Source organism: Lupinus angustifolius, chromosome LG08 (assembly GCF_001865875.1).
Source record: "Lupinus angustifolius cultivar Tanjil chromosome LG08, LupAngTanjil_v1.0, whole genome shotgun sequence".
In the NCBI taxonomy this organism is placed as follows: Eukaryota; Viridiplantae; Streptophyta; class Magnoliopsida; order Fabales; family Fabaceae; genus Lupinus; species Lupinus angustifolius.
The window spans coordinates 10112736-10139133 of record NC_032016.1 but is presented as its reverse complement, the minus strand read 5'-3'; the positions used below and the strand labels follow the sequence as shown (position 1 = coordinate 10139133).

Below are 26398 nucleotides of genomic sequence, written 5' to 3'. Positions count from 1 at the left end.
TATAGAGAGAGAGAGAGAGAGAGAGAGAGAGAGCAAAGGAAGGTTGAAGAGAGAAGAGGTTGTTCAGTTTCTGAGTCGCTCCTCGTTCTCTGCAAACAAAGTAAGTATCCAAAATTCCAAACAGAATAAAGGGAAGCAATGTAATATCCTAACTACTATCTCATTTCAACGGATTAATTGACATACACATCTTTTATTAATAAACATTTTATTATTTTGACATTTACTTCTTTATAATAACCATAATTATTTACTATCTCTATTTTTAATTAAATAGGAATGAAAATGGGATGATTCCACTGCTTTTGATTTGGTTCAATTCCTCTTTCTTAATTTGATACTGCAATTTGCGGCATATTATGATGACAATAAGAAAAAAGAAGGCATTTCATTTCATCTCATCAAAGTCCATAAGGAAAATATACTCAACACCTTCACAAGTCATCACTATGAAGTGTCTGTTTCTATTGACTGCATCATATTTATTTGATTAAAAATAAGTTTCTAACTCCTAATTGATTTAAGCAGATTTTACAAAAGTCATGTCCTATTTTATTTATATAAGCCTTGACTTAAGGTACGTTAAAGTAACTACTATCTCATTCATCTATACTATTTTCTCATTTTTCAATTGGTTTATCAACTTAATTAGTTTTACTAAACTTATTAATTTGTTAGGCTCAATCCAGGCCATGTTTTTAATTAGCCTATTGTGTCAAAAGACAGCCTTGAAGTCATGAGAAATTTAGAAATAATGAGTTGAAGGGTCTGCAAAAATAAGACACAAGTAGACAGTAGTACATATTATATATTAAGGGTCATAGATTTAACAAGGTTGTCAGTCACTGAGTTAGAGGAAGCCCATTCTCAACTCTTTTTGCCTTTGGAATTTCTCAAACATATATGAGTAATGACTGCACATGCCTTACTCTTCAAAATCAAATCAACTTATCTATTCACCAAAACATTAACTTATTTTATTCAAAGGACCAAACTTATTAATACCATTTCATGTCAATAACGTAACCCCATTCATATATACATGATGAAGCTCTAGTTTTGATTTGTGTGGGAATTTTAGAATATGGTGACATTTATGCGTCGTTAAATTAAATATAGGTATTGGGGAATGAAATGATTAGTAAGACGATAATGGAGAAGAGGGGCGTTGAGTACTCCAAATATAATCTCATAAATAAACAACTAGAGTGGTCCCACATTTCTGAATGTGCAATGTCTTTGTCTATTTTTCTGAATATGCTCTTCATCACTCGTATACTTCTAACTTCTAACTTCTAACTAAGCAACACCAACGATTTTTGATTCAATGAGAATATGATGAAAATTAAAGGGATCTTTTCATTAGATTTAATTTCAACGCACCACCTTGCATGTGTACTATTGTAGAGTCATTATCGCAAGAAATTCATGTGGGAAATGACTATGACTTCAAAAAGGGACTAGATTATTATAAGCCCACCTTGAAATTGAAATTAAAGAAATTGTGTTACAACTACTATTATGAAAGGGGTATTAAAGGGAGACATGATGAATATTAGGAATGTATGTAACATTTTTCACGTAAAGATTGAATCAAGCACATGGTATCTTGCATTTCCACCACTTTCTTATATATGCAAGTTTGAATATTGGACTGAGTGATACCATTATTCAACAAGAATAAATAAAAAATGAAGGGGCTTTAATAGAAAACAATTGGAGAAAGCAACATGATGCATTCAATTTGTTGTACAATCGGGTAGGTATCATTCAATTTGGCGTTGGTTGCTCTTGTGTGTCACCCTAAGTTTGTAAAGACCTTTGATAATGAAACCATCACATATTCACATGCTAACTAATGAAACATTGATGAAAATGAAATATCAGCTAAACACTTGGACTATTGTTGTTATATATATTTATTTATACCCAAACAAAATACTAACTGTTTCTTTTGCATATGCAATGAGTCCAATTGAGGTGAATTAATAGATTTGATTAATTCATAACATAAGCCCACCTATCTCTTTGTTAACTTAATCCAATAGGAGAGGGGAACACAAGAACATGGTAAACCCAAACTGTTATGAAAATGTTGTTAGCATCTTTTTATTGTCTATGATTCCTCCTTTTACAGAATATATGATTACATTACATGACCCAAGATGTTAGCATCATTCTCCCAAATAACTCTCCACTTTTTCCCTTTCCATGAACTTTTAGGATGAAATGGTTTTCCTTTATTTGATTTTATAGCAACTTTTCAGAATCTGAGGGAGAGATGATGAGGGGTACGAGAAATAAATAATATGATTTATTATATTTTATGAAGGGTTGGGTTGGGTTGGGACCATATATAGTGTGAGTGTGTGACTACTTTTCCATAAGGCTTTTATGCGTTTCATAGACAAGTTGGTTGTGCTAGGAATCAAGAACGAATAGAGTAGACACGTTAATGTTGGAATCCTCATGGCTCATGTAAATATGAGAATTTTAATAGGAATTTAACTTGCATTCCTAAAAATGTCTTCAAAACATTACTAATACCAAACACAAATTAAATATGGAAGGTAGTACATCCTTAAACTAGTTAGTATTAAATTGAACAATTTAGTCTTTGTCACTCTAAAATAGTATTAACTTGAAATCATTCTTATTTTTAAAAGACTAGCTTCATTGATGATTTTAACATTGAAGAATATAAAAAATACCATTTTAGAAATACCCTAATATTTAAGGACTATTACACTTTGGTATAATAAGTGACAACTGGAGAAAGGAGAGTGGAGGAATAACAAATCAATCACGTGAGTCGGTGATATGGAGGCTAATAATATTGAAAAAACTTGCACGGAAAAAAGCCACGACATATTTAGAAACAAATGTATTTAAGCTTTATAATGCTATTATTTATGACTAAATTTTAACTAGAATTAAATTCTTAATATATTAACAATGTTTTATTGATTATCTCTACATACATATATCTCTATACAAGTCTTTCTCAATAATTTGATAGTAATATCAAAGTACTAAAGAGGCTGGGACCAAATGCCATGTGATTCCTAATTCAACCTTATGAATTTTGAAGCATATAAGACCCTATTCTCCTAAGTATTAGACTAATGCATTTTCTCACCTACTATAATTTATATTCCCTCTATCACAAATTTATAGAGATGTCATTAGACCAATTATATCTTTACAAATCATTTTAGGTATTTTTTTGGTAATAATCTTTTTAAGTATGTTTAGGACGAATTTGGAAGGAAATTAAATTAATTATTAAATTTATATTTCAAATTATTATTATTTTCTTTAATCTTTTAAATGAAATAAATAAAGTGGTACATTATTATAAGATCCACCTCAATGTTATTTTTTATTTGTGTAAATGTTATTATATCCCATTTATTTTAAAATAAAAAACTTGCTTGAACATACTTATAGACTTATAATAGTTATACTTAAGAGTCAATAATTAATATGATTAAATATTAATGGTAAATGATATAGTAACACTATAAAAAATTCTTAAACTTTTAATACATTATATATAATATTTTTCCTCATAAAATGTTATGGCTAGTGTAAACAAAATTGAAGCCTTAGATGATGAGGGCAACTTAGAGGACTGTCCTGTTTTTTGTTTATGAAATACTAATTTTCTAAAATATTAAAAATTAAAAATGACTTTAAAAGGCAATTTAATCTATATTTTATTTGACGTTAACTTGTATCAAATCTCAACACTATTGATGGAAAGGTTGGCACCACCTCCCAATTGACCAACCACCAGAAGTAATTCCTCTTCTTTTGGTTTTACTTTCCTAAATTTTGACACAAGTTTGGACAGTAACTATGAAAGACAGAAGAATAAGTTCATTGGTCCTTAAATAATCAAATTTTATAGTATCTCAAGTTTAGTGGAAACAGGATCATTACATTTAAGTGTATATACGTCAAATTATAATATGATTAAGGGATTCAATCTGCATTGAACAGCCAACATTGATAATCGTGTTTCCTCAATAAAAAATAACAGAGAACAAAATATATACACTGACATTTTTTACACTGTCAGTGTATCATTCCATTTTTTTTTTTAACTTTTTAGAAAAAATAATCAAATGAATAGGGATGATGCACTAACTGTATATATCTTTATACTGCTGTGTCAATGTATAGATTTTATACTCAAAAATCAAAATAATAATAGAAAACACAAACCGTGGTACTTTTTCTCTCTGAAAATAATATATTGTCTCTTAACTGTTGTTGAGTCACTGTGTGTCAGAAGAACCCATCTCCTAGAGAGAGAAAATTTGGTTAAGTTGTTCTCTTTCTCACTGCTACTCATGCTGAGGTCCCCATTTCTAGATTCAATCATTTTGTTGTGTGGTTGATCTATAATTCATTCAAGTTCGGTGCTTTTTGTGGTTTTCTTCTTCCCCATTTCATAAGTTACCTCTGTCTATATCTCCCTCAACTTCATTTTACTTCGTAAGTTTCTGATCTAGTTACCTCTCTTTTAAAGTTTCCATTTTTATGCTGAGTTCATCCATGGACAATGTATTTTCCCTTTTCATTTCACTGTTCCTTGCTTTTTCACATTTTTCTCCACTTTTTACCTCTTTATGTTCTGTGTATCTCATGGTTTAACTGGAAATAAAATTGATTCATAACCATTTTGCATTAGATCCTACCAATGCTCAGTGTTAGATTTCCTTAACCTTTTTGGGTTTCATTTAGTATTTCTGATTTTTGCTGTTCACTTTTCTACTAATTCTGTAATCCACAATATAAAATGTTCCATATGTTGTTGGTCTTGGATTTTGGGAACTCTATTTTACATCTTTTAGAGTGCTGTCTTATATCTGATTTTGGTGTTCACCACTTTGATTTCTTTTTTTTGACAATTGTTCTTGATTTTAATAGTGGGAGATGCTGAAATTAGAAGTTCCATTAACACTAGGATACTGGAGCTGTATCTAATTGAGCAGGTAATACTACATCATGTCAAAAGAGTTTCTAATTTTATTATTAGATCAAACCATGGTACTAAACTTGGACATAATGAATCTGATACATTCTTATTAAATATACTTACCATGTATCATTTATTTGGTGTTAGGTAAAAGAAGAGGATAAATAAACATAACAAGTCTCGAATTATAACCCATTGGGAGTGGTAAATCCGCAAGCTAGTACTCTGGCCTGGTCCCAATATCAGACTTTTGCCAAATCTAAGCCAGCTGTGCTTTTGATCTTAGCTGGAGTGATGACCAGCTTGTTACATTCCGAGTCCAGGCGCTTATATTCTTGGTGGTGGGATAGCCACATTAGCCCAAAGAATTCAAAATGGCTTCAGGAAAACCTTACAGGTTTGTCTTTTTCCTTTCTATTTTGAATTACGATTGTGCTAGAAGAACCTGAATCTATTCCCTTGTGTATTGAAGTTTAAAAGGACAGTAAATTTCTATTTAGGAAGCATTAAAAGGACTGTGGTTGAGTGTTTAAAAGGACTGTGGTTGAGTGTTTAAAAGGACCGTGGTTCTTTTTTTTAAACCGTTTCATCAAAATATAAGCATTCATACTAGCAAAGTTAATAGAAATTGATTCTCCAGTAACTTCTTACTTTTTAGTGATATTGTTGAGTGTTTATGCAGACATGGATGCCAAAGTCAAAGCGATGATAAAGCTTATTGAAGAGGATGCAGATTCATTTGCAAGGAGGGCAGAGATGTACTACAAGAAGCGTCCAGAACTAATGAAATTAGTTGAGGAGTTCTACCGAGCGTACCGTGCGTTGGCGGAGAGGTATGATCATGCAACAGGGGAGTTACGACAGGCCCATAAAACCATGGCAGAGGCATTTCCAAATCAAGCACATTACTTGGTGGATGATGATTCACCGTGTGGAGTCTCTTCAGGCCCTGAGGCCGAACCTCACACACCAGAAATGCCACGTTCATTTCGTCCACTCTTGGAGCTAGGTGATCAGAAGAAGGATCTATTCGGGTTTTCTTCAACCCATAATACTTCAAAAAAGAATGGATGGAGTTCAGAAGAATTTGATGATGGTGTAAGCAGAAAGGGTCTAAAGCAGCTGAATGAGATTATGAAGACCGAGAAACATTCTGAGTTTGAGCATGCAGGGAACGCTGAAGGTGCAGCTCAAACCTTAAGGAAAGCCCTTGCCGAAATACAGACCGATAAGGATGCTATATTTCTTCAGTATCAGAATAGTCTGGATAAGTTATCTGAAATGGAAAGAGAGCTTAATAAGGCACATCAAGATGCTGCAGGCCTTGATGAACGAGCAAGCAAAGCTGAAATTGAATTAAAAATATTGAAGGAAGCCCTGGCAGAGTTAAAATCTGAGAACGATGCTGGCATAGTTCAGTACGACCAGTGTGTGGAAAGGATAGCTAGCCTGGAGACTATGCTATTGCAGGCTCAACTGGATGCAAAGGAAAATGAAGAGGGAGCAGCTAAAGCAGAAACTGAAGCTAAAAATCTCAAGCAAGAACTTGCTAGACTGGAAGCTGAGAAGGATTATGGTCTTGTTCAACATAAACAATCTCTTGAAAAGATATCTCTTTTGGAGGCTAAGATAACCTTTGCTGAGGAGAATTCCAGGATGCTAAATGATCAAATTGAAAGAGCTGAGATGGAAGTTAAAGCATTGAGGGAAAATCTAGCTGAAGTCAATGACGAGAAAGAAGCTATAGCTGTCCTTTACAATCAGTGCTTGCAGAAAATATCGGCTTTGGAGAGTGAGCTTTTGCATGCCCAAGAAGCTTCTGAGCGATTGAGTAGAGAAATTGAAATAGGTGCTGAAAAGCTAAAGACTGCTGAAGAATATTGTGATACGTTGGAGAAATCAAATCGATCTCTGCAGCTAGAGGCTGACAATCTAGTGCAGAAGATTTATGTAAAAGATCATGAGCTTCTAGAGAAGCATACTGAGTTAGAGATGCTGCAGACTCTGATGCATGAAGATAATTCCCACTTTCTTGAAATTGAATCTACTCTGCAGACTCTGCAGAAGTTGTACTCTCAATCACAAGAGGAGCAGAGATCTCTTGCTTTGGAGCTTAAACATGGTCTTCAGATGTTGGAGGACTTAGAGCTTTCCAGACAAGCTTTTAAGGAAGAAATGCAACAGATTGTGGAAGAAAACAAGACTCTGCATGGACTTAACTTATTTTCCACAAGGTCAGTAAAAGAACAGGAAATGGAAATTTGCAAGTTGAAGGAGATCAAAGAGAAACTTGAACGGCAGTTTTCCATAAAAGTTGAAGAAAGCAATGCCCTCCAACAGGAATCTTATCAAATAAAGTATGAAATCCAGGGCCTGAATAATAAATATCAGGCTATACTGGAAGAACTAGATTCTGTGGGTTTGAGCCCAAGATGTTTTGCAGCATCCGTGAAGGATTTACAAAATGAGAACTCAAAGCTAAAGGAGGTATGCAAAATGGAAAAAAATGAAAAAGAAGCTCTTCTTGAAAAGTCGAAGGATATGGATAAAATTTTGACAGAAAAGGCTTTTATGGAATGTTCCCTGTCAACTTTGAATGATGAGCTAGATGGAGTAAGAGATGCAGTGAAGAAATTTCAAGAGTCGTGCCACGTTTTGCAGGAAGAAAAATCAGTTCTTGTTGCTGAGAAATCAGCTTTACTTTCACAGTTACAAATTATCACTGAAAGTATGCAGAAGCTGTTGGACAAGAATACCTTACTGGAAAATTCCCTCTTTGATGCAAAGTCTGAGCTTGTAGAATTGAGAGCTAAATCAAGTAGCTTGGAAGAATTCTGCAAGTTGCTGAATAATGAGAAGCACGATCTTATTAATGAAAGAAGTATCCTGGTATCTCAATTGGAAAGTGTTAAAGCAAGCCTGGGTAACCTGGAAAAAAGGTTTACAACATTGGAAGAAAAATATTCTGATGCAGAGAAAGACAGAGAAAGCAGAGTCAATCAAGTAGACGAACTTCATGTTTTGCTCTTGGCTCAAAAGGAAAAGCATGCTAATCATAAACACTCAAGTGAAGCCCGATTAGCAAATTTGGAGAATCTTGTCTTGCGGCTTCAGGAAGAACACCAGTTGGGGAAGAAAGAATTTGAAGAAGAACTTGATAAAGCTATAAATGCTCAAGTTGAGATGTTTATTTTGCAAAAATGTGTAGAAGATTTGGAGCATAAGAACTTGGGTTTATTAATCGAATGTCAAAAACATGTTGAGACATCGAAGTTTTCTGATGAAGTCATCTCTGAGTTGGAGAGTGAAAACCTTATGCAACAGATGGAGTTAGAGTTCTTTGTTGATGAAATTAGAAAGTTTAAAATGGGGGTTCAGCGAGTGTTTGATGATCTCCAGGTTGGTCTAGATGGAGGACATGGAAAACGAATCAAGCAAGAGGAAATGCCTATATCACATATTTTGAATAATATTGAGGGCATGAAAGGTACCCTTCTGAAAATGCTAGAGGAAAAGCAACAGTTACTTGTAGAGAACTTTGTCTTCCTAAATTTTCTTTCACAACAACAATCTCAGGGAGAAGAACTGGAGTTGAAGAAAAATAACCTGGAGCAAGAGTTTGTGGACATAAGAGAGCAAAATGCAATGTTGCAAAAAGATAAGCTTGGACTTTTGGAGATGAACAAACAACTTAAGTCTAAAGTGACCGAGGGAGAAGACAAGGAGAATGTATTGAAGTCCAAGTTGGAGGCTCTTCATGTGGAGTTGTTAGATTTACAAAGAACAATTGTAGTGTTTCAGGAAGAAAACTGCAGAGTAATTGAGGAGAAAAACACACTGCTTAAGAGTGTTTTGGACCTCAAAGATGCGAAGTCCACTGCTGACAATGAGAACAACATAATCCTGCATGAGGCATTGGCTCTAAAAAACCTTAGCTTGGTTTATGAGAGTTTTGTCACCGAGAAGGTCTTGGAACAAAAAGAACTTGTTGAACATCTCAGCAACCTTCGTCATATGAACAGTGAACTTGAACATGAGCTTGGTCTGCTAAGGAAAAAGATTGAGATGAAAGAAGCTGAGAATATTTATCTGAATGAGTCAGTTGAGAAAATGGACAAGGATCTTTGGGAAGCCAAAAATGCAAATGACCATTTAAGTCATCAAATTGAAAGTTCAGAGTGTCATCTTATGAAGAAAGAAGCAGAACTCTTAGAAATAGAGGGAAGGCTGAAGGCTGCGGTGAAGTTAAATGCAGAGTTTTGCAAAAATGTTGAAAATTTGAAGATGGAACAGCAAGAGTCAAGACTGGTCAATGAAAATCTGGAGAGGCAGATTCTTGAATTATCAGAAGGTTGTGTGAATCACAAAAAGGAAATTGAAAACCTTAATGAAGCAAATGAAAATATCTTGTCTGAGATGAGATTATTACGTGAGGAAGTTGATCAGCAAAGGGCTAGGGAAGAAACACTGAGCTCAGAGCTGCTGGATAAAACGAATGAATTTGAAATTTGGGAGGCTGAAGCTGCAACATTCTACTTCGATCTTCAGATTTCGTCAATTAGTGAAGCATTGTTGGAAAATAAAGTCAATGAGCTTACTGGAGTTTGCATGAAACTAGAAGGCGAAAGCACTGCAAAAAGTTCGGCGATTGTACAAATGACAGAAAGAGTCAGTGTACTGGAAAGTGAAATTGGAGGGCTGAAAGAGCAGTTATCTGCATATATTCCAGTTATTAGTTCTTTGAAAGACGACTTTGCTTCTTTAGAACATACTGTTCTTCAGACCACTAAAACTTCTTTCATAGGCAGTCAAGAACAAAAGGTAGTGTCCTGTTTTAAGTTCTTACTATGTACCTCTGCTTTTGCTTCCTTTTATTTCTCTTGTAATGTGAGCTTTTGTTGATGTCATGTATTCTACTTATTCTTGTTTTATCATGAATGTTGGTCCAGGATGTAGCAGTTGAAGGAAAAATCTGTCTTAGTTTAACAGAAAATATAAGTACTTTGACTCCAGATGGGGTTTTAGATTTGCTGAGCATAAAGGAAAGGATTAGAGTCATTGAAAAGTCAATTGTGGAAGAAAATGTAACTGCCAAAGTCAATGTTGGAACTCTGACAGAAGTGCCTGAAGATTCAAATGTGGAAATTTTGCCATATACAGAAAAGGACAGCAGAAGAGTAGAGAAGGAGATCAAAGACAAGAGCGCATTTGATCTCAACTTGTGGAGAACAAAATCTGAAAATGGCTCATTGATGAAAGATATTCCACTTGATCACATCTCAGATAATTCAGCGTCTAAGAATGGCAGAAGAGTGAATAGTGGAACTGATGATCAAATGCTTGAATTATGGGAAACCGCTGAGCAAGACAGCAGCGATGGCTCGATGAAACAAAGCTTTGCTCAAGCAGAAGATGTTATAGCATGCCATCAGTCAGATAATAATTCAGGTAAACTCCAAAACACCTCTTCGGAATTGGAGATGGAAAAGGAATATGGCATTGACAAGCTGCAGTTGTCGAAAAGTATAAGAGAGAGAACTCAAGATGGGAAGAGGAGAAAGATATTGGAGAGGCTCACCTCGGATGCGCATAAACTGACAAATCTTAAGATGGCTGTGCAAGATTTAAAAAAGAAAATGGAGACAAAGAAGGGAAGCAAGAAGGGAAATGACGCGGAATATGAAACAGTTAAAAGACAAGTAGAAGAAGTTGAGGGAGCTGTTATGAAAATAGTTGATACCAATAATGAACTAAGAAAGGATGTGGAAGAGAGTGCATGGTCTTTGAAGCGGGAGATATCGGTTGAAATGGAGAAGAGTAGACAAATGGAGAGAAAAAGAGTGTCGGAGCAGGCACGAAGAGGTTCAGAACAGATTGGAAGGTTACAGTTTGAGGTGCAGAACATGCAGTATGTTTTGCTGAAATTGGGTGATGAAGAAAAGAACAAAGGGAAAAACAGATTCTCTGGAAAGACAGTGGTGTTGCTGAGGAACTTTATTTACAGTGGCAAGAAAAGTAATAAAAAGCACAATAAAGGGTGTTTTTGTGGAGGCTCAAGGCCTTCAACTCATGAGGAGTAGGTGAGTCAGAAATGATGTTTATATTATAACTAGCTTACTTATCAGTTCTTAATTCAGAGCCTTATCATCATAAACAATAACATGTTAGGCTTTATTTGATATGCTATCTTTTCTTAACTTGTATTTTTAGCTTCCCAAAGACTTGTACTATTCACATTTCACCTAAGGAGTCAAGTTATCATGTTTTACATGACATATGGTGTGTCCATTGTAATTCCATCTCATGTTTTTCTTTGGTTTTTGAAAGTATGTGATTTAATTACAAAAAGAATTATATTTAATCACAAGTAACAAAACGACCAAATAGATGAATAGTTGATATTGCTAAATAGATGAAGAGATCAAATGTGTTGGATATTTAAGAAAGCAATTGTTGTTGTTAAATAGATCAAGTGACCTCAATGCATTTTTGATCTGGAACACAGAAGGTGCCTTTATGTCATACCAATCCTTCTTAGCAAAAGGATCAGCTCTACACATTCACAACAAAACAAAACAAAACAAAACCCATAATTGAATATGAATATAATTGATATAATTGTCACTTGCAATTTGCATTGAATATTAACCAATAGGCAAGTGATGTAGGAAGTTCAACTCTAATTTGCTAGAGGAAGAAAATAACAAGACTGAAAAGATATATATTTGAGGAAAAGGGATCTACGGAATTAAAGAGTACACCTTATATTCGTTTCCATTTTTAAAGTAGCCACAACAAAATTTAACCTTTCTATGTTTGGTTTTAAATTACATTGAGTACATATTAAAGTGGAAAATCAACTAGTAATTTATAAACAAAAAAGCAAATATAAAACGAGAGATGAATTTGTTTATTTATATAGTGGGAAATTGAAAAGCAAATAGAAAGTGTGAATAGAGAAGCACCTAATTTGTTTATTTTATTATGAATTGGCCTTGTGTGGTGTTTGACATCATGTGAGTCTCACAGGCAGTGGTATATGAAACAGAAGAGAAAAGTTAAACTATTGGGTTCCTGACAGTGTTATTATGCCTCTAAACTGAGGCCCTATATCAATGGTGGTCCTAAAATAATGGACCTTATGGGTTACTCCAAGTAAACCTTCAATGAAAGTGAATCATTCCATTACTTCTTATTTCACTGTGTCTCACAAGTACTGCTATTATTACTATTATTCATTATTTCACCAATAATTTCCTTCTTTTTTTTTGTCTAACTCTATTCATTTTTAACTTAAACAGACCTATCTTGTGAAAGGGATAGTTTTTATCAGAATCTGTAGCCTCTCGACAAATAAAATAATGTTAACACATGAATTACTCATCCAAATTAAAGTATTCCAGACTTATGTACAAAAAAATAATACTATTTTTGAGAAAACATAACAAAAGGATGCTTTATGATTTCTTTCCTCCTTAGTTTGGAAGTTATATTTTTGTTGAGTCTCCTTTTCTTATAAGCAACAGCAAAGCAGAGGTGTTTGGCCCACTAGAATTGAAATCCTCATCTAATATAATAATTGAATATTGTAAACTTACTTGTATATTCAATTATTATACTATTACTCAGTCAAACTAAATGCTTTCCAAAATTTACTGCATGTATTCCAGTTTACACAACAGAATCTATACCCAAAGATTAAAGAGTGAAGAATAATGAATGATTATCACTTTTTGAAGGTAACATTAATAACAACGCATTCAACTCAATTCACTCCCTTCCTTCCCCCGAGGAAATCCATTACTTTTTACTTTCCTTCTGCTTCCATTTAGATATATATTATTTTTTATACATATCACTTAACGACAAGAAATAAAAAATAGTTAAAATTATAAGCATAATATGATAAGTAAGAAAGATGAAAATTATAAAGGAAGTATGAATTGTGTTCCATAATATGATTTTGAAGGAAGGGGGAAGAAGAGAGTAATGAGTAATGAGTAATGAGTAATGATGTAATTAGGGATTAGAGAAGAGGCATACGTGGCAGCTTAGGGTTCACCCCAAAGTAATAAAATAAGTAATTGATATTATTGTTATTGTAGTTGTTGTAGTTGTTGTTGTTGGTGGTGCTTGATGAACGGCGAGGGAGCAACACCGACGTTCCAATCAATCCTTGAGAAACCACTTAAGCAACTGACAGAGGATGACATATCTCAGGTGACAAGAGAAGACTGTAGAAGATTCCTGAAACTAAAAGGAATGAGAAGACCTTCTTGGAACAAATCTCAAGCTATTCAACAAGTCATTTCACTCAAAGCTCTTCTTGAACCCGACCACGACCATCTTCAACCCGCCGTCGTACTCCACCATCCTCCACCACCACCACCACCACCACCACCACCACCGCACCCCAACAGGTCTCAATTATTTATTCATTTATTTATTTATTTATTTATTAATTTAGGTTAAACATGTTCAATTAAATGTGGCACAGGGAGTGTGCAACTAGTGGTTCAGTTGAGCAGATGACAATTTTCTATTGTGGCAAGGTCAATGTCTATGATGGAGTTTCACCTGATAAGGTCAGTAACGATGCTTCATTCATTCATTCATTCATTCCTTCATTTCCAATGTACTCATATTTCCATTTCCAGGCTCGAGCAATCATGCAACTTGCAGGTACTCAACTCCACTTTCCTCAGGATCATCCTTTAAATACAAATGCACCACTTTCGCCTTCTCCTTCTCCTTCCCACCTTCCCCTTCATACAACAATCCTTCACCTTCCTCAATCAGGTACCAATTGCTTTCAAATTCCCAAAACCTATTGCATCATTGTGTCAAATTTCTTCAACTAATGCTGTATTTGCTCCAATAACAAGATGCATCAACTTGCTTTGCTTAGATACAGTACTCAGTATATTACATCAACTTGCCTTGCTTTGTTTTAATGGGGAAAGCCACAAAATAGGGTCCAATTCAATAACTATTGGACTATTTCACTTGTCATATATCATTTTCATTAAACTTATCATACTATCAATTGTTTCGAAGTAAAGATGTTAAGGTCGGCATAGTTCACCTTTTGCGGTATCACTAGCTTCGTAACTGTGTTTCCAATTTGAATTTACAGATAAGATGGTGGAATATCCTCCACAATATAGGGAGAGAGGGAGCATAGCTCGCGATACTGGTATGGATAGTGAAGTATTTGTAATATTCACAGCCTGCTAGAACTTATCCTTGTTTTCATTTTTGGCAGAGTTACAGAGAATTTAAATTAAAATTTGAAATTACTGATAATCCACTGGTCTGAAATTGGACTTCATGCTGCTTCCTTTTTTAATTGCTTCCTTCCATTTTCTTTTATTATGATCTTGCAAGTTTTTTTGGAGGTCCTTTTTTTTCTTTTTTTCTCTGCGATCTCAAGTTATGCTATAATGATTTATGCATTAACGAAAAACTAAATTCACCAACCTGAATGGAACCTGATTTGAATTTGGTCTATGAGAATACAATGGTTCCTTTTGATATGTGAAGCCAGCCCTATCGTCATGGAAAATGTTTTTGTTGTTTTCCAAGTGTTAGAGTTTATTGCTATTTTGATACCTTGGGATTAAGGCTTGGTTGTTGGTTGGTTGGTGGTTTTGGATGTCACCTCCGCTTTGAAGTGCAAGAACCTCTTGTAGGACCAACATGTCTGCTGGTAAAAGTGCTGCTATTAGAATATAGGTGTATTTCTAGATTCTCAGCAATGCTGCATGTGTACTTCTAAATTTTGATCACATATCCATACCCATTACGGTGGGTACTGGTACTGATACCAGTACCATTCATCATGTTAGGTATTTTTTTATATATACAAGGTTCTTTACTTGTACAAGATATGTATGGTACTAGTTTTCATACACATGTCCAATTGTCAATTCATCATAGATTGTCAGCGATTTAAGTATCAGGGCAATATGAGTATCACCTCCACTTAAAACACCTGGCTTAAATTACCTTTCACTGTAATTCAAAAAGCAGTGACAAAAAAATTCCCACTTGATTGGGTGACCTATATGGATTAGATGCTGCCATTGTATTATATCATAAACATAATTCTGCAGTGAATTAAGATAATATTTTTTTTGCTTGATGGAGTGAATGCATTAGGGATAGAGTTGGGTAGCTCCTATTGGATCCATGGAGGTTTGAGCGTGTGCGTAGAGGAGATCATTTGGATCCATGGAGGTTAGTCCAATTTCTAGAGACACAGAGAGGTTTCGAAAAACCAAGGGCAAAACGATTAGGAATGATTTAGAAATCAATGGACATGATTTATGATAAAATATTATAGTGTCGTTCAATTCATGTAGACTTTGGTTGTTGTAGATATACTATACTGGCACATGCATAAAAGAAAGAGTTTAATACATTAAATTGATTGAATATCAAATAAGTGTTATGTAACTTCAATGACACATGTTCATGCTCAGAGATGGTAGCATAATGTCTCTAAGTAAATTGCAAGTACCCCTAAACAGTAAAGAGGTACACATATTTATTGCTGTGTAAACTTCAAACGTATAAAAAGCTTCCATACCTCAAATTCTGAGAACCTGAGTATTGGTTATGTTTACTTGTGTTTCATAAGATGTAGAGGGTCAGGCAAGCAGAAAAGTGTCATTGCAGCGTTATCTTGAAAAGCGAAAAGACAGGTATCAGCAGCAGTAATACTAAAGTATCATCTGTTTCTTGACGCCGATTACATTGCTTGTGTTGCTAGATTTTAGTTGTAGTGAATTGTGATATCCCACTGAAATAGTCTGGTATGTTTTGTTGTTAGGGGGAGATTTAAGGGAAAGAAAATGAGTGGTATAACATCATCTAACTTGGAGATGTATTTGAACCTTCCAGAGAAGGCTCTTGCCTCAAATGGGAATTCAAGCCGCAGTAGCACTAGCTCTCCACCACAACCTAGACTCCCTCCTCATCTACCTGACAACCAACTAAAAGTTGCACTTCCCATTGATCTCAATGACAAAGGTCAGTTGTAAGTTTCTCTTCATAAAGACTCTAGTTACTGTTACAAGGATGAATTTGTGTTGTTATGTCTTTGCAGATGTTGAAGGATAAATATGTGTTGTTATGTCTTTGCAGTTGTTGAAGAATGAATATGTGTTGTTATGTCTTTGCAGATGTTGAAGAATGAATGCTGAAATGGGAGTGAAGAGAATATGTGATGTAGAAAGAAGCCTATTGCAAAATTAGGGTACTCTTACGAGTTTGTGAATTTTAGTATCTCTAACCCCTTACCTGATCAATTTTGTAATGCACCCATCTAATTTCAACATTCCGGATTTTATATTATTATTATTATTATTATTATTATTATTATTATTATCTGTGAGTTTAAATGTAGAGTTGGAAGTAACCATTTTCCTCACCATTCATCTCTTCCTCTTTCCTTTTATCGCCCATGTTAATTTCATTTAAGTCGGTATTATAATACTCAGGGTCAGAGCCATTGATGCTTATCATTGTCACTACTTCTTTTTTTATTTCAAGGAAAATAATAAGAGTTATATAGTAGAAGAATTTCTCTTTGCTAATAAAAAAATTGGGTTTGTATTTTGTCATGTGATATGAAAAATAAAAACACTTCTAGTTGCAATTAAAAAAATGAGAAATGTAATATTTTCACTTTTTCACCTTAAAATGCCTAAAGTGAAAATATTAATAATACATGCCTAAATTCAAATTGTGAATTACTTATTAATAATACATGCCTAAAGTAACATACTTTACCTTTATTAAAAATGAGAAATGTAACCTTAGTATCATAGATAATTTGGGCAAAGCTCATGGGCCCGCTCACACGTTTTGGACGGGCAGGGCATGAAAATTGTGTTCATCCGCCCTAAAATGCTTTTCGCCCATGGGCATTTCAAATGGGTGGGCATGACAGCCCATGAGTATCAATGAACACTAAAATAAGAAATTTGATGGATTAAGTATGACAAGAGTAATTCATGTTCTTCATTTGAGTGCATGTAGCAATTTTCCAAAATATAATATCTTACCAATTAAATGTATGTCCGGTTTATGTAAAACAAGATGTTATGTTTTGTGTTTTTAATTCTACTGTCACACTATGTATCCATGTAATCTCAAGTACTATGTCATTTCTAGTTTTTTTTTTTAATTTAGGGCGGTCTACAAACCTGCCATGCTGCCCATGTTTAGGGCGAACAGGATATGATATGGGCATTGTGTGGACATGGACAAGATGGGCAAGAGGCACAGGCCGCCTTAATTGTCAATGTTATGTCTCTCCTTCTTTTCCACCTTCATTGCATTACATTTATTCGAGTGAGATAATAATCTAAGAATTGAAGGGAAGTTTTAAGAGATGAAGTATATATGTTGAAGATGTTGAGGTTTTGGAGTAGATTAACAATTGTTTTAGTAGAAGCAATATGTTAAAGTGTATCATTTCATTTTTGAAAAAGAAATAAGTAATAGAAGAATAAAAAATGAATATTTTGGAAGAATCATCCAATAGAATGGGAGGAAGCAGTTGGAAGGTGATGCAAGTTACAAGTCTCCTATCATTTTAACCTCACATTCACTTAATGGAACCTTGTGATTGCTTTATGAGCCACGTCTCTTACTTTTATGACTCTCTTAAACCATGACGTGGAATCTAAATATCCCACAAAATGCCTTCAACTTTTATTACTCACTTATATTTTCTATATAAACAACCCTCTTCATAACTCTCTATACCTACAACTCAAACGATTCTCATAATAGTAGCCTTGTAACATTCTCATAAACACTAGTTAATTCATCTATGGCTGCTTCATCTTATGCAATTCATTCTATTATGGCAACCACTATGACCACCAGGCCCAAGCTCAACCACTTTGCTATTCCTTCCATGTACATGCCAACTCTCACCAGAAATGTTGCTCTCAGAGTTCGCTCCATGGCCAATGTAATTTATTAATTTTCATGCCATATATTAAGTACACCTATATATATTCATTCATATATATATTCATTCATATATATTATACTTGCAGGAAGAGCAGAAAGAACGGCCTATTGAGTCTACAACCCCAGTTGCACCACCAAAACCCTCACCCTCACCACAACCACCACCTCCTACTCGTGCACCAAAGGTGAGTCTTGTGTTATTTCTAGTATAATATTTGATGTACCACACTACCACCCATACTTCCAAATACCTCTATTTGTTAAGAGTTTGGGAATAATATATTTCCATGGCAGGTGAGCACCAAGTTTGGGGATTTGTTGGCATTCAGTGGACCAGCACCTGAGAGGATCAATGGAAGGTTGGCTATGATAGGATTTGTAGCAGCAATAGCAGTGGAACTAAGCAATGGTGAAGATGTGTTCACTCAGATATCCAATGGAGGCATCCCATGGTTCTTAGGGACTAGTGTCCTACTCACCCTTGCTTCATTGATTCCACTATTCCAAGGGGTTAGTGTGGAATCCAAGTCCAAAAAGATCATGTCTTCAGATGCTGAACTATGGAATGGAAGATTTGCTATGTTGGGTTTAGTTGCTCTGGCTTTTACAGAGTTTCTCAAGGGTGGTACCCTTGTGTAAAGGCATAATACACTCCAAATTTGTCTTTAAGGATTTGTGGCTTGAAGCCAATATGTAATACTTAGTGTGTAATTTCTGATAAAGTTAACCATTATAATCAACTTTCTTCTTCTTCATACTCACTTGTTGCTCAATTCTATATAAACAACCCTCCCTGCTGATTTAAACTTGTGTCTCATTGCATGTCAACTAGGATTCATTTTTGTTAGATCTAGATGTATGTTCTTCTTTTCTTATCTTCCACTTAGAAGCAATAACAACACATATTACAACTTGCATAATTTCACTGCAATTTTCTAGTTGCCTCTTATGCTTGGTGTAAGAGTAGGTTTAGGGTGGGCATAACCCATATTTTTGTTACTTCATATAAAGAATAACCTCATTACTTTATGTAATTATTTTGATACAAAAGCCTCTTAATTTTAGTTGCTTCTTAAATTATTTTAACAAACTAGTCATTAATCATTATTCAACCATTTTTCAAGAGATTAGTGTTCAACCTTTTTACATGACATTATTTCACTTTGTACTATTTTTATTTCTTATTTTAATTTCAACTGAATTCAAACTCTTAATTTTTGTTATCATCAAATTTTATTAATTACAAATTATATGTTTTCATCTCATTTTTAATTGTATATTATTTACAAATGGTATTACAAGGATATGTATCTTTATTTTAGTTGAATTATTATTTATTATAATAAGGATTTGCTAAAATGAGTAAAGTTGTTTTCATAGATGATTATGTTAGTGTTGTGTATATTTGGACTAAAAATCTAGATTTTACTTTAGTCACACAACTTCATTTCAAGTATATTTCAATTAATTTATATTATTTTGTTTTGAAAACATTTATTGTATTTTGTCTCTCTTTACATATGATCTCACTCATTAATTATTTAACATTTCAAATATTATTTTTCCAGCATTATTAGCTAAAAGGTGAATATGTACACCAACAAATTTTTAATAAAATTATTTTTATTACATGTTGCTTTGTATGAAGACAGAAAATATATAATAATTTTTTTTAAAACAATATAATATAAATTAATTAAAATACCCTTTAAATAAAATTGTGTGAGTAAAATGAAATTTAGTTTTTTGGTCCAAAAGGAACCCACTGCTAAAATCCAGAATGTTGACAAACCTCATTATGCATGTGTTAGCATAAAGATTTTAATTCATTTATTAATTATTATATTATTTATTATTCATTTATATTATTTTATTTAAAATTTAATAATAATTAAATATCAGTAATTAATTATTATATATATATATACTACATATATATATATATATGTATACGTGTGGAAACCCATGGAGTGGTAGTGTACGTTATCGTCTCCCAATACCACAGTGATAAAGTGTCGTTTTGCTCCCATAGATTTCATCTTTTTTAAGATCTAAGATTTACTTACTCACTATCCAAGTTGCCTAAATTTAGAGTAAAAATCCTCTCAATTAATACTACAAAAACAAAAGAAAGTGTAATATAGTAATATATGTTTATTCTTTTATATATAATATACATATATTTAATGTTTATTTCAGAATACCAGTAGTAAAGTAAATATTTGTACTATCAAATAAATGAAGTAAATGTTTTTAACCATTGCTCTAAGGTTACAAAAGGAAACAAGTAAAGCAAATATATTTTTTGTTTACTCAATTTGAATTTTTCTAAGGATAATGATTGTTAAAGTTACAGATACATTGAGTATTTTCATACAATAAATATATATAAATCTTTAAATTGATAATATATATGAAAATATATTTTCATTTGATCTATAAGGTAATGCATTTTTGGTTGGGAAAGAGTAAAGATAAATGATAGGAATCGGAAAAGAAGGAAGGGGGGCATAATGGGTAATGCAGAGTCGGGAGAAGGTTATATTATAAGAATATGAGAATATGAGATAATGAGATTTGATCACATCTGAGAAAATGTTAGCTGTTTTGGAGAAATCAGTGGCTAAAAGCCCAGATGCACTGCACACTCCTAACTCAAACTCTGTTTCATCATTCAAAGATGATTTTTTGGCACAACACTTCTCATCTCTTCACCCTTCTTCCGTTACTGTCAATCTCACCCCTTCTGCTCTCTTGGCTTATTCTATTCACAAACAGAATCCCCTCCTCCCAAGGTCCATTCTTTTTTAGATCTCTTTTTATTTTTATGGAATTAAAGGATTTTATATATGATATAAGTTGTATTTTATTGAAATACTTTTGTTGTTGGTGAACTATGGCAGATCCTTAAAAAGTGTGGTTAGATGGTAGAAAGTTGTTGTCTTTTGTTGAAAATGTTTTTATATATGATCCTTTTGTGACATTGGTAGGCTGTTTGCGGTTGTGGATGACATATTCTGCTTGTTTCAAGGACACATTGAGAATGTTGCTACACTTAAGCAACAATATGGATTGAATAAAACAGCAAATGAGGTTATCATTATCATAGAGGCATACAGGACTCTAAGAGATCGTGGTCCCTACCCTGCTGCTCAAGTTGTCAGAGATTTCCAAGGCAGATTTGCATTTATTCTATTTGACAGTGCCTCTAAAACAACATTTGTATCTGCTGTCAGTACTCCTTCATTTCATAACTCTCTTTTCTTATCATATTTTCCAACCATAATATGCTGCTTATCTATCCTGCTCTTTTTTCAGGATGTTGATGGGAGTGTTCCCTTTTTCTGGGGAACTGATGCTGATGGAAATCTTGTATTTTCAGATGAGCCAGAGATTGTAACTAAGAGCTGTGGGAAATCCTTTGCTCCATTCCCCAAAGGTAATAAATATGATTTCATGTGGTTGGATATTTGACTCTATAGTTTCCATGTGTTGAACATTGTATAATTAGTTATATGAGTTCAACCATCTTTATGCCATGCAAGAAGTAAGATATCTTACTACATGTTCAGGATGCTTCTTTACAACCTCTGGAGGTTTGAGTAGTTTTGAGCATCCACTTAATGAGTTGAAGCCTGTACCAAGGGTTGACAGTTCTGGCCAGGTTTGTGGTGCTACTTTCACTGTGGACGCAGAGGCTAAGAAGGAAACTACCGGCATGCCAAGGGTTGGGAGTGCTGCTAACTGGGCTAATAATATCTGATCAAAATTCTATGGCTTTTATTATAGCTGGGATTAGTTGAATTTGCTAGTTTTGCTCCGATCATAGGATAGTGGCTTTAGCGAGGCTTAAGCTTATCATAATAATTTACTTGCTGAACATTGATATTATTTCAAGAAACTATACAAGTTTCTTGCAATCAAATATCAAGCTGATACTCTATTGGCTACATATCATGTAATAATGTCAACTTGCATGCAAGTTCATCCTAAATGGAGGTTTTCTTTTACCGCTGCCTTTGTTTAATCTCATTTGCTTTGGGTTTATTTGCACTAGATCTTAACTGATAAAGAGATTGATATTGTGTCCAAAAGTGTGACATAGAAGCTCTTTGTATTTGAGTGGTGTTTAATTTGCAACACTTACAATGAAGGAAATGTATATAATAAGAACATTCACAGGATATCTGGAATACACTAACAACGTTTTGCAACATATCTGCTACTTACTTACGACAAAGGAAATTCGTATAATAAGAACATTTACAGGATGTCTGGAATATACTAACAACATTCAGGCAAAAGACCTCTCCATACCAAACTATAATCAAATATTAGAAAAATTAATATTACTAGAAATATCAGTCATCTGGAATGGCCTCTGAAGCAATTCATTAGTCCTTCGCATCTGCAATGCCCCCTGGTGTTATCTGGAAAACGTAACACTGTCAAGAAAAAACATATGGACAGTAGAGGCAATATTTTCCAGATTTTCAAATGCATAGTAATTGGTAAAGGATATTGCTTCAGCCTCTGGCAGGTTTGGGGCATCAAACACTTTGCAAATGCGCTGCTCCCCTTTCCCTTTCCTGAACATCAACCTCACTGTGGCTGCATGGGCTAGTACATGCCCTCCAGCTGGTTTCTTTGGATCAGTAACAAACATCCCACCTCCTGGATCAGCTATGACTGCAACCAAAATAACAATGTTGTGAACATGATAATTACCCCTATGATCTTATAAAATCTACAACTAAAAACAGAAAACTAGGGCTTATATCATAAACAAAATTCCCTCTCCAAGTTGAAATTTTACCTTGATTTGTCATATAAACTGCAACGTTAAATTCTTCAGCTATCTTTATTAATCGAGAAAGCATCTGCGCCAGTCTTTGCTGCAAATGGTTCTTTATCGTCAGCAAAAGTTTACCTTAGAAACAATAGGTGTTAATTTAAGTGCACGTAATGACTGACCTGGCGCTCTGCAAGCTCTCCTCTTCCTGAAAAATCCACCCGAAACAGTGCAATCACTGAATCCACAATCTGCAAAAGATAATTTCCATCAACAATCCACATTCCATGATATTGCAAAGGAAGACCACTCTGTTAGTTAGATCTCACCAGAAGTCTAAATGGTTCTTCAGACATTTTAGCAGCCAAACCAAGGAGGAGGTTGTACTGATGCTCATAAGTGTATGCACGAGCATAGATAATCTTATGCAGTCACAAACAGGATATGATAAGATGTCAGCACCAAAGTATTTCTGTCTCAAACCCATATATCATATTTGAGACGGACAGAGAAATCTTACATTGTCCAGTACAGCCCCAGGGTCCATTCCAAATCTCTCAGCTATGGGAACAATTCGATCAGGTCGGCTACAGATATTTGTGATTGAACAGAGAACATTGGTAAAATTGGGTGGATATCAATTAAAACAAAATTTAGTGTTACAGAAAAAGATTACAATGATCTTAATAGTTATTTAATGCAAAGAGAGAAAAACATACAATGTTCCTTCTGTGTCAATGTAAGCAACTTTTCCATTGCCTCCCCGCATACTAGTTGGCAGCTGGAGGGATCGGGAAGGGTCAGTAGTGTACACCAATATTTCAATGTGCACCAAAATAAGGCTGTTACATTTACTGTGAATGTGTTTAAAATATGACTAGGGATATAAACATGTGCTTTAGAAAACGTTATCCGTTTCAATTGAGCTCTAATGCCAAAGAGTAAAATGCAACTTGAGAGGATAAGTTCGAATGCAAATACTCATTAATAAAGTTTAAGACCTAACATGACATGAGGAAGGATATAAATAAACCTGAGTGGAAACACAGAGAGTATGAGCAAGCTGTGTTTTCCCAGAACTGAAACACAAAGTCCAGTCATTAGAACAAACTTCTGAAACTAGTATGAACAGAATCTATCTGAAATCAAAACATGTATTGTGTTCTCACCGGAATTCTCCAAATGCTTCTGTAATTGACAGTGTCTCAATCCCACCTTTTTCAAAAGTTCAAAAGAACAAAAAATCAGAGTAGATATTAGTTACAAACTTACAAGTACCACAGAGTCAAAATTTACAAATCAAATAAGTAAGAAAATAAGATGTTGTAATTAATAAATTCCGAGTGTAAAGCTACCTCCAAGCAATTCATCAAGTGCTTGGCTTCCAGTTGTAATTCGGACCACAGACTTTCTCTGTAGTAACAGAATACAAATAAATACTTGGTCCAGTTATAACTAATTAATTTCTAATTAAGCTAAACGAAAACCACTGAAATTTCTAAAATGTTGATGACAGAAGATCTAAATGAAATTCAAAATTAGGTTTAAATTCTAAACAAAATAAACAACTAACCTTGAGAAGCATATCACTTCCAGTAATATAACCAAAATTCTGCGTCCAAAGGCAGGAAATAAAATAGAATTATTATAAGTAGTTGAAAATTGAAATAGTATACTGAAGTGTTAGATTTCATTATTATGAACACTTACCACAATCTTCTCAGCAGCTTCACAAATCTTATCAACCTTGGCCTCAGATAAGCCTTTGATTCCAGTCAAGTTCTGCAAAATTATAACAATATTATGTCAGTACATGAAGTGCTGATTAATTCCAGAGCCATAGATATCCAATCAGAAAAGCGTTTAAAGTAAACCTTCTTTGTGTGCATCATCAAGCCATTGCATGTGTATATCCCTGCATCCTGAAGCTTCCTCACATCTCCGGCATTGATTCCTTGAGAAATCACTGCATAGATGCATGATTTTTTAGGATCTAGGACTAAACAGTGGTTTTTAACTAGATCGGTGAAAAATAGTGCATCTAGCTACGAATTTAAAGTTGAAATAGCGCTGAGGTTGAAGATTTTAAAGTTGTGACGAACAGAGAAAGCGAAAACAAACAACAGGTCAGAGATAAATGGAAATTTCAGATCCTAAACGGAGCATCCAGTGAGAGATTGTTGTTTTGTTCGGTGAAAACAGTTATCCAGTTACGGTCTAAAATTAATACAAATAAACGTAGAGAACAAAAACAAATAGCGATGAGATTGAAGATTTTATAATTGTAAGAGTTGTTACGTGTGCAGTAACAGTGAATATAACGAAAGCTTTCAGGATAAACAACAGCTTATAAATAAAGTATGACGATCTTAATTGAAACATGAAGTGAGAGATCTATTTGTTCCGCGTTGATCTAGAAAATAAGAGAAACGAGGAAAACAAAATAGCGGTGAGGTTTAGAAATTACAAGTGCTGATAATGAAAACGAAGGTAAAAAAAGAGTTGAGAGAGAATACATTTGTCGATGGCTTGGAAGAGGTCTTCATCGTCGTCGATGTCGTCTCGTTCGACGAGCTGCAACTGGCCACTCGATTCTTCGGCTCTGAGACGGAAACAAATCAGCGGTTATGAAATAGTAAGTATAATTGAATATGTGAGTTAGATAGATGATGAAGAACAAACGGAAAGTGATTCGTAGATTTTGTTGCTTACTTGAGCGCTGCAAGCATCTTGAATCCACCTAAGAACTGTTAATGGAACACTTTTTTGAATTTTGAGTGATATTTGAATGAAGGAAGGAGGGACTATATATAGTGGCGGGAAATTCAGGAGAGGTTCGTTTTTCATCATGCATTTCCTTCCTTTTCAATTCCATTTTTTTATTTTTATTTGAAAAAACAACCTTTAAAGTTTAAACTTCTATTTATTTACAATTTGGAATCATGAATTTTTAAATTATTCTAACTGTCCCTTAAACAATTTACTATTATGTTAATAAATTCTTTCATCCAATATTCATTATATTATTAACTACATCATCTTCCCCTCCAAGTTTTATATACAATGTTGTGATTTCAATTTTTTTCAAACCAAAAGTTTCTTTACATATTTTTTTATTTCTATAAAACAAATAATTCAAAGAGAGATAAGAAAAGATATAAAAAAAACAAATGGCTATGATTATGATATGTTGGTGAAAGTTTGATCTAAATATAATCACAACTTCCTCTATTAGTAACTTAACAAGAAATGGATGGAGAAATCTATTTATATAATTATAAGATTTTAAGGTTTAATTGGATGATTTAAAAAATAGATGATAAGTATAAGTGTTTTAATGCATTTTTTTCAATTTTTTATTCATTGGATTGGGTCTTCCAATAATACATTTATAAATACATCCTTATATTATTCTTGTGATTTTTCGAATCAATAATGTTGAATTTAATAAAAATTATAATAGTGAATAAAGTTCAAATTAACATTAATTTTCCATTTAGGAAAGTATTAGAAATAATGATGAATCTCATATTTTTATTAGGGAACATTGATGTTGGAATTGATCTAAAGTACTTATAAGGTATGAGTGTTTCTTTCGTGTCAATATATAATCTTTACTATTGACATCT

At 33.8% G+C, this 26398-nt stretch overlaps 5 protein-coding genes across 10 annotated transcripts; 4 read left to right on the top strand and 1 right to left on the bottom strand.

Moving 5' to 3' along the window:
* LOC109354656 (protein NETWORKED 1A) lies at nt 4272-11219 on the top strand. 4 transcript variants are annotated; one of them, XM_019597294.1, is made up of 4 exons: nt 4272-4503; nt 5135-5384; nt 5670-9808; nt 9937-11219. In XM_019597294.1, exons 2-4 carry the CDS (start codon nt 5282-5284, stop codon nt 11065-11067), a joined length of 5373 nt encoding a protein of 1790 aa, XP_019452839.1. In that variant the 5' UTR covers nt 4272-4503; nt 5135-5281; the 3' UTR covers nt 11068-11219. The 4 variants fall into 4 exon arrangements, with proteins under 4 accessions (XP_019452839.1, XP_019452840.1, XP_019452842.1 ...); XM_019597295.1 differs by lacking the exon at nt 4272-4503 and adding an exon at nt 4925-5003; XM_019597297.1 differs by lacking the exon at nt 4272-4503 and adding an exon at nt 4930-5003 and having other exon boundaries at nt 5252-5384.
* On the top strand, nt 4944-18734 carry LOC109354660 (early light-induced protein, chloroplastic). The gene is made up of 4 exons (XM_019597303.1): nt 4944-4967; nt 17789-17975; nt 18064-18162; nt 18272-18734. Exons 2-4 carry the CDS (start codon nt 17832-17834, stop codon nt 18614-18616), a joined length of 588 nt encoding a protein of 195 aa, XP_019452848.1. The 5' UTR covers nt 4944-4967; nt 17789-17831; the 3' UTR covers nt 18617-18734.
* Nucleotides 12956-16421, top strand: LOC109354659 (protein TIFY 4B-like). Of its 3 annotated transcripts, none has more exons than XM_019597300.1 (7): nt 12959-13407; nt 13485-13572; nt 13645-13786; nt 14124-14183; nt 15630-15693; nt 15822-16021; nt 16098-16179. In XM_019597300.1, the coding sequence occupies exons 1-7, from the start codon at nt 13124-13126 to the stop codon at nt 16109-16111; spliced, it is 852 nt and encodes a 283-aa protein (XP_019452845.1). In that variant the 5' UTR covers nt 12959-13123; the 3' UTR covers nt 16112-16179. The 3 variants fall into 3 exon arrangements, with proteins under 3 accessions (XP_019452847.1, XP_019452845.1, XP_019452844.1); XM_019597299.1 differs by having other exon boundaries at nt 12965-13407; nt 16174-16421; XM_019597302.1 differs by lacking the exon at nt 15630-15693 and having other exon boundaries at nt 12956-13407; nt 15893-16021; nt 16174-16421.
* Nucleotides 20534-21989, top strand: LOC109354654 (stem-specific protein TSJT1-like). The gene is made up of 4 exons (XM_019597293.1): nt 20534-20772; nt 20968-21208; nt 21296-21416; nt 21550-21989. The coding sequence occupies exons 1-4, from the start codon at nt 20573-20575 to the stop codon at nt 21738-21740; spliced, it is 753 nt and encodes a 250-aa protein (XP_019452838.1). The 5' UTR covers nt 20534-20572; the 3' UTR covers nt 21741-21989.
* On the bottom strand, nt 21833-25620 carry LOC109354653 (meiotic recombination protein DMC1 homolog). Its single transcript, XM_019597292.1, has 15 exons — nt 25482-25620; nt 25286-25371; nt 24644-24735; nt 24480-24551; nt 24343-24381; nt 24125-24182; nt 23939-23984; nt 23803-23848; nt 23489-23550; nt 23290-23356; nt 23099-23191; nt 22952-23020; nt 22794-22872; nt 22500-22666; nt 21833-22416 (listed from the first exon to the last, which is right to left on the bottom strand). The coding sequence occupies exons 1-15, from the start codon at nt 25496-25498 to the stop codon at nt 22372-22374; spliced, it is 1038 nt and encodes a 345-aa protein (XP_019452837.1). The 5' UTR covers nt 25499-25620; the 3' UTR covers nt 21833-22371.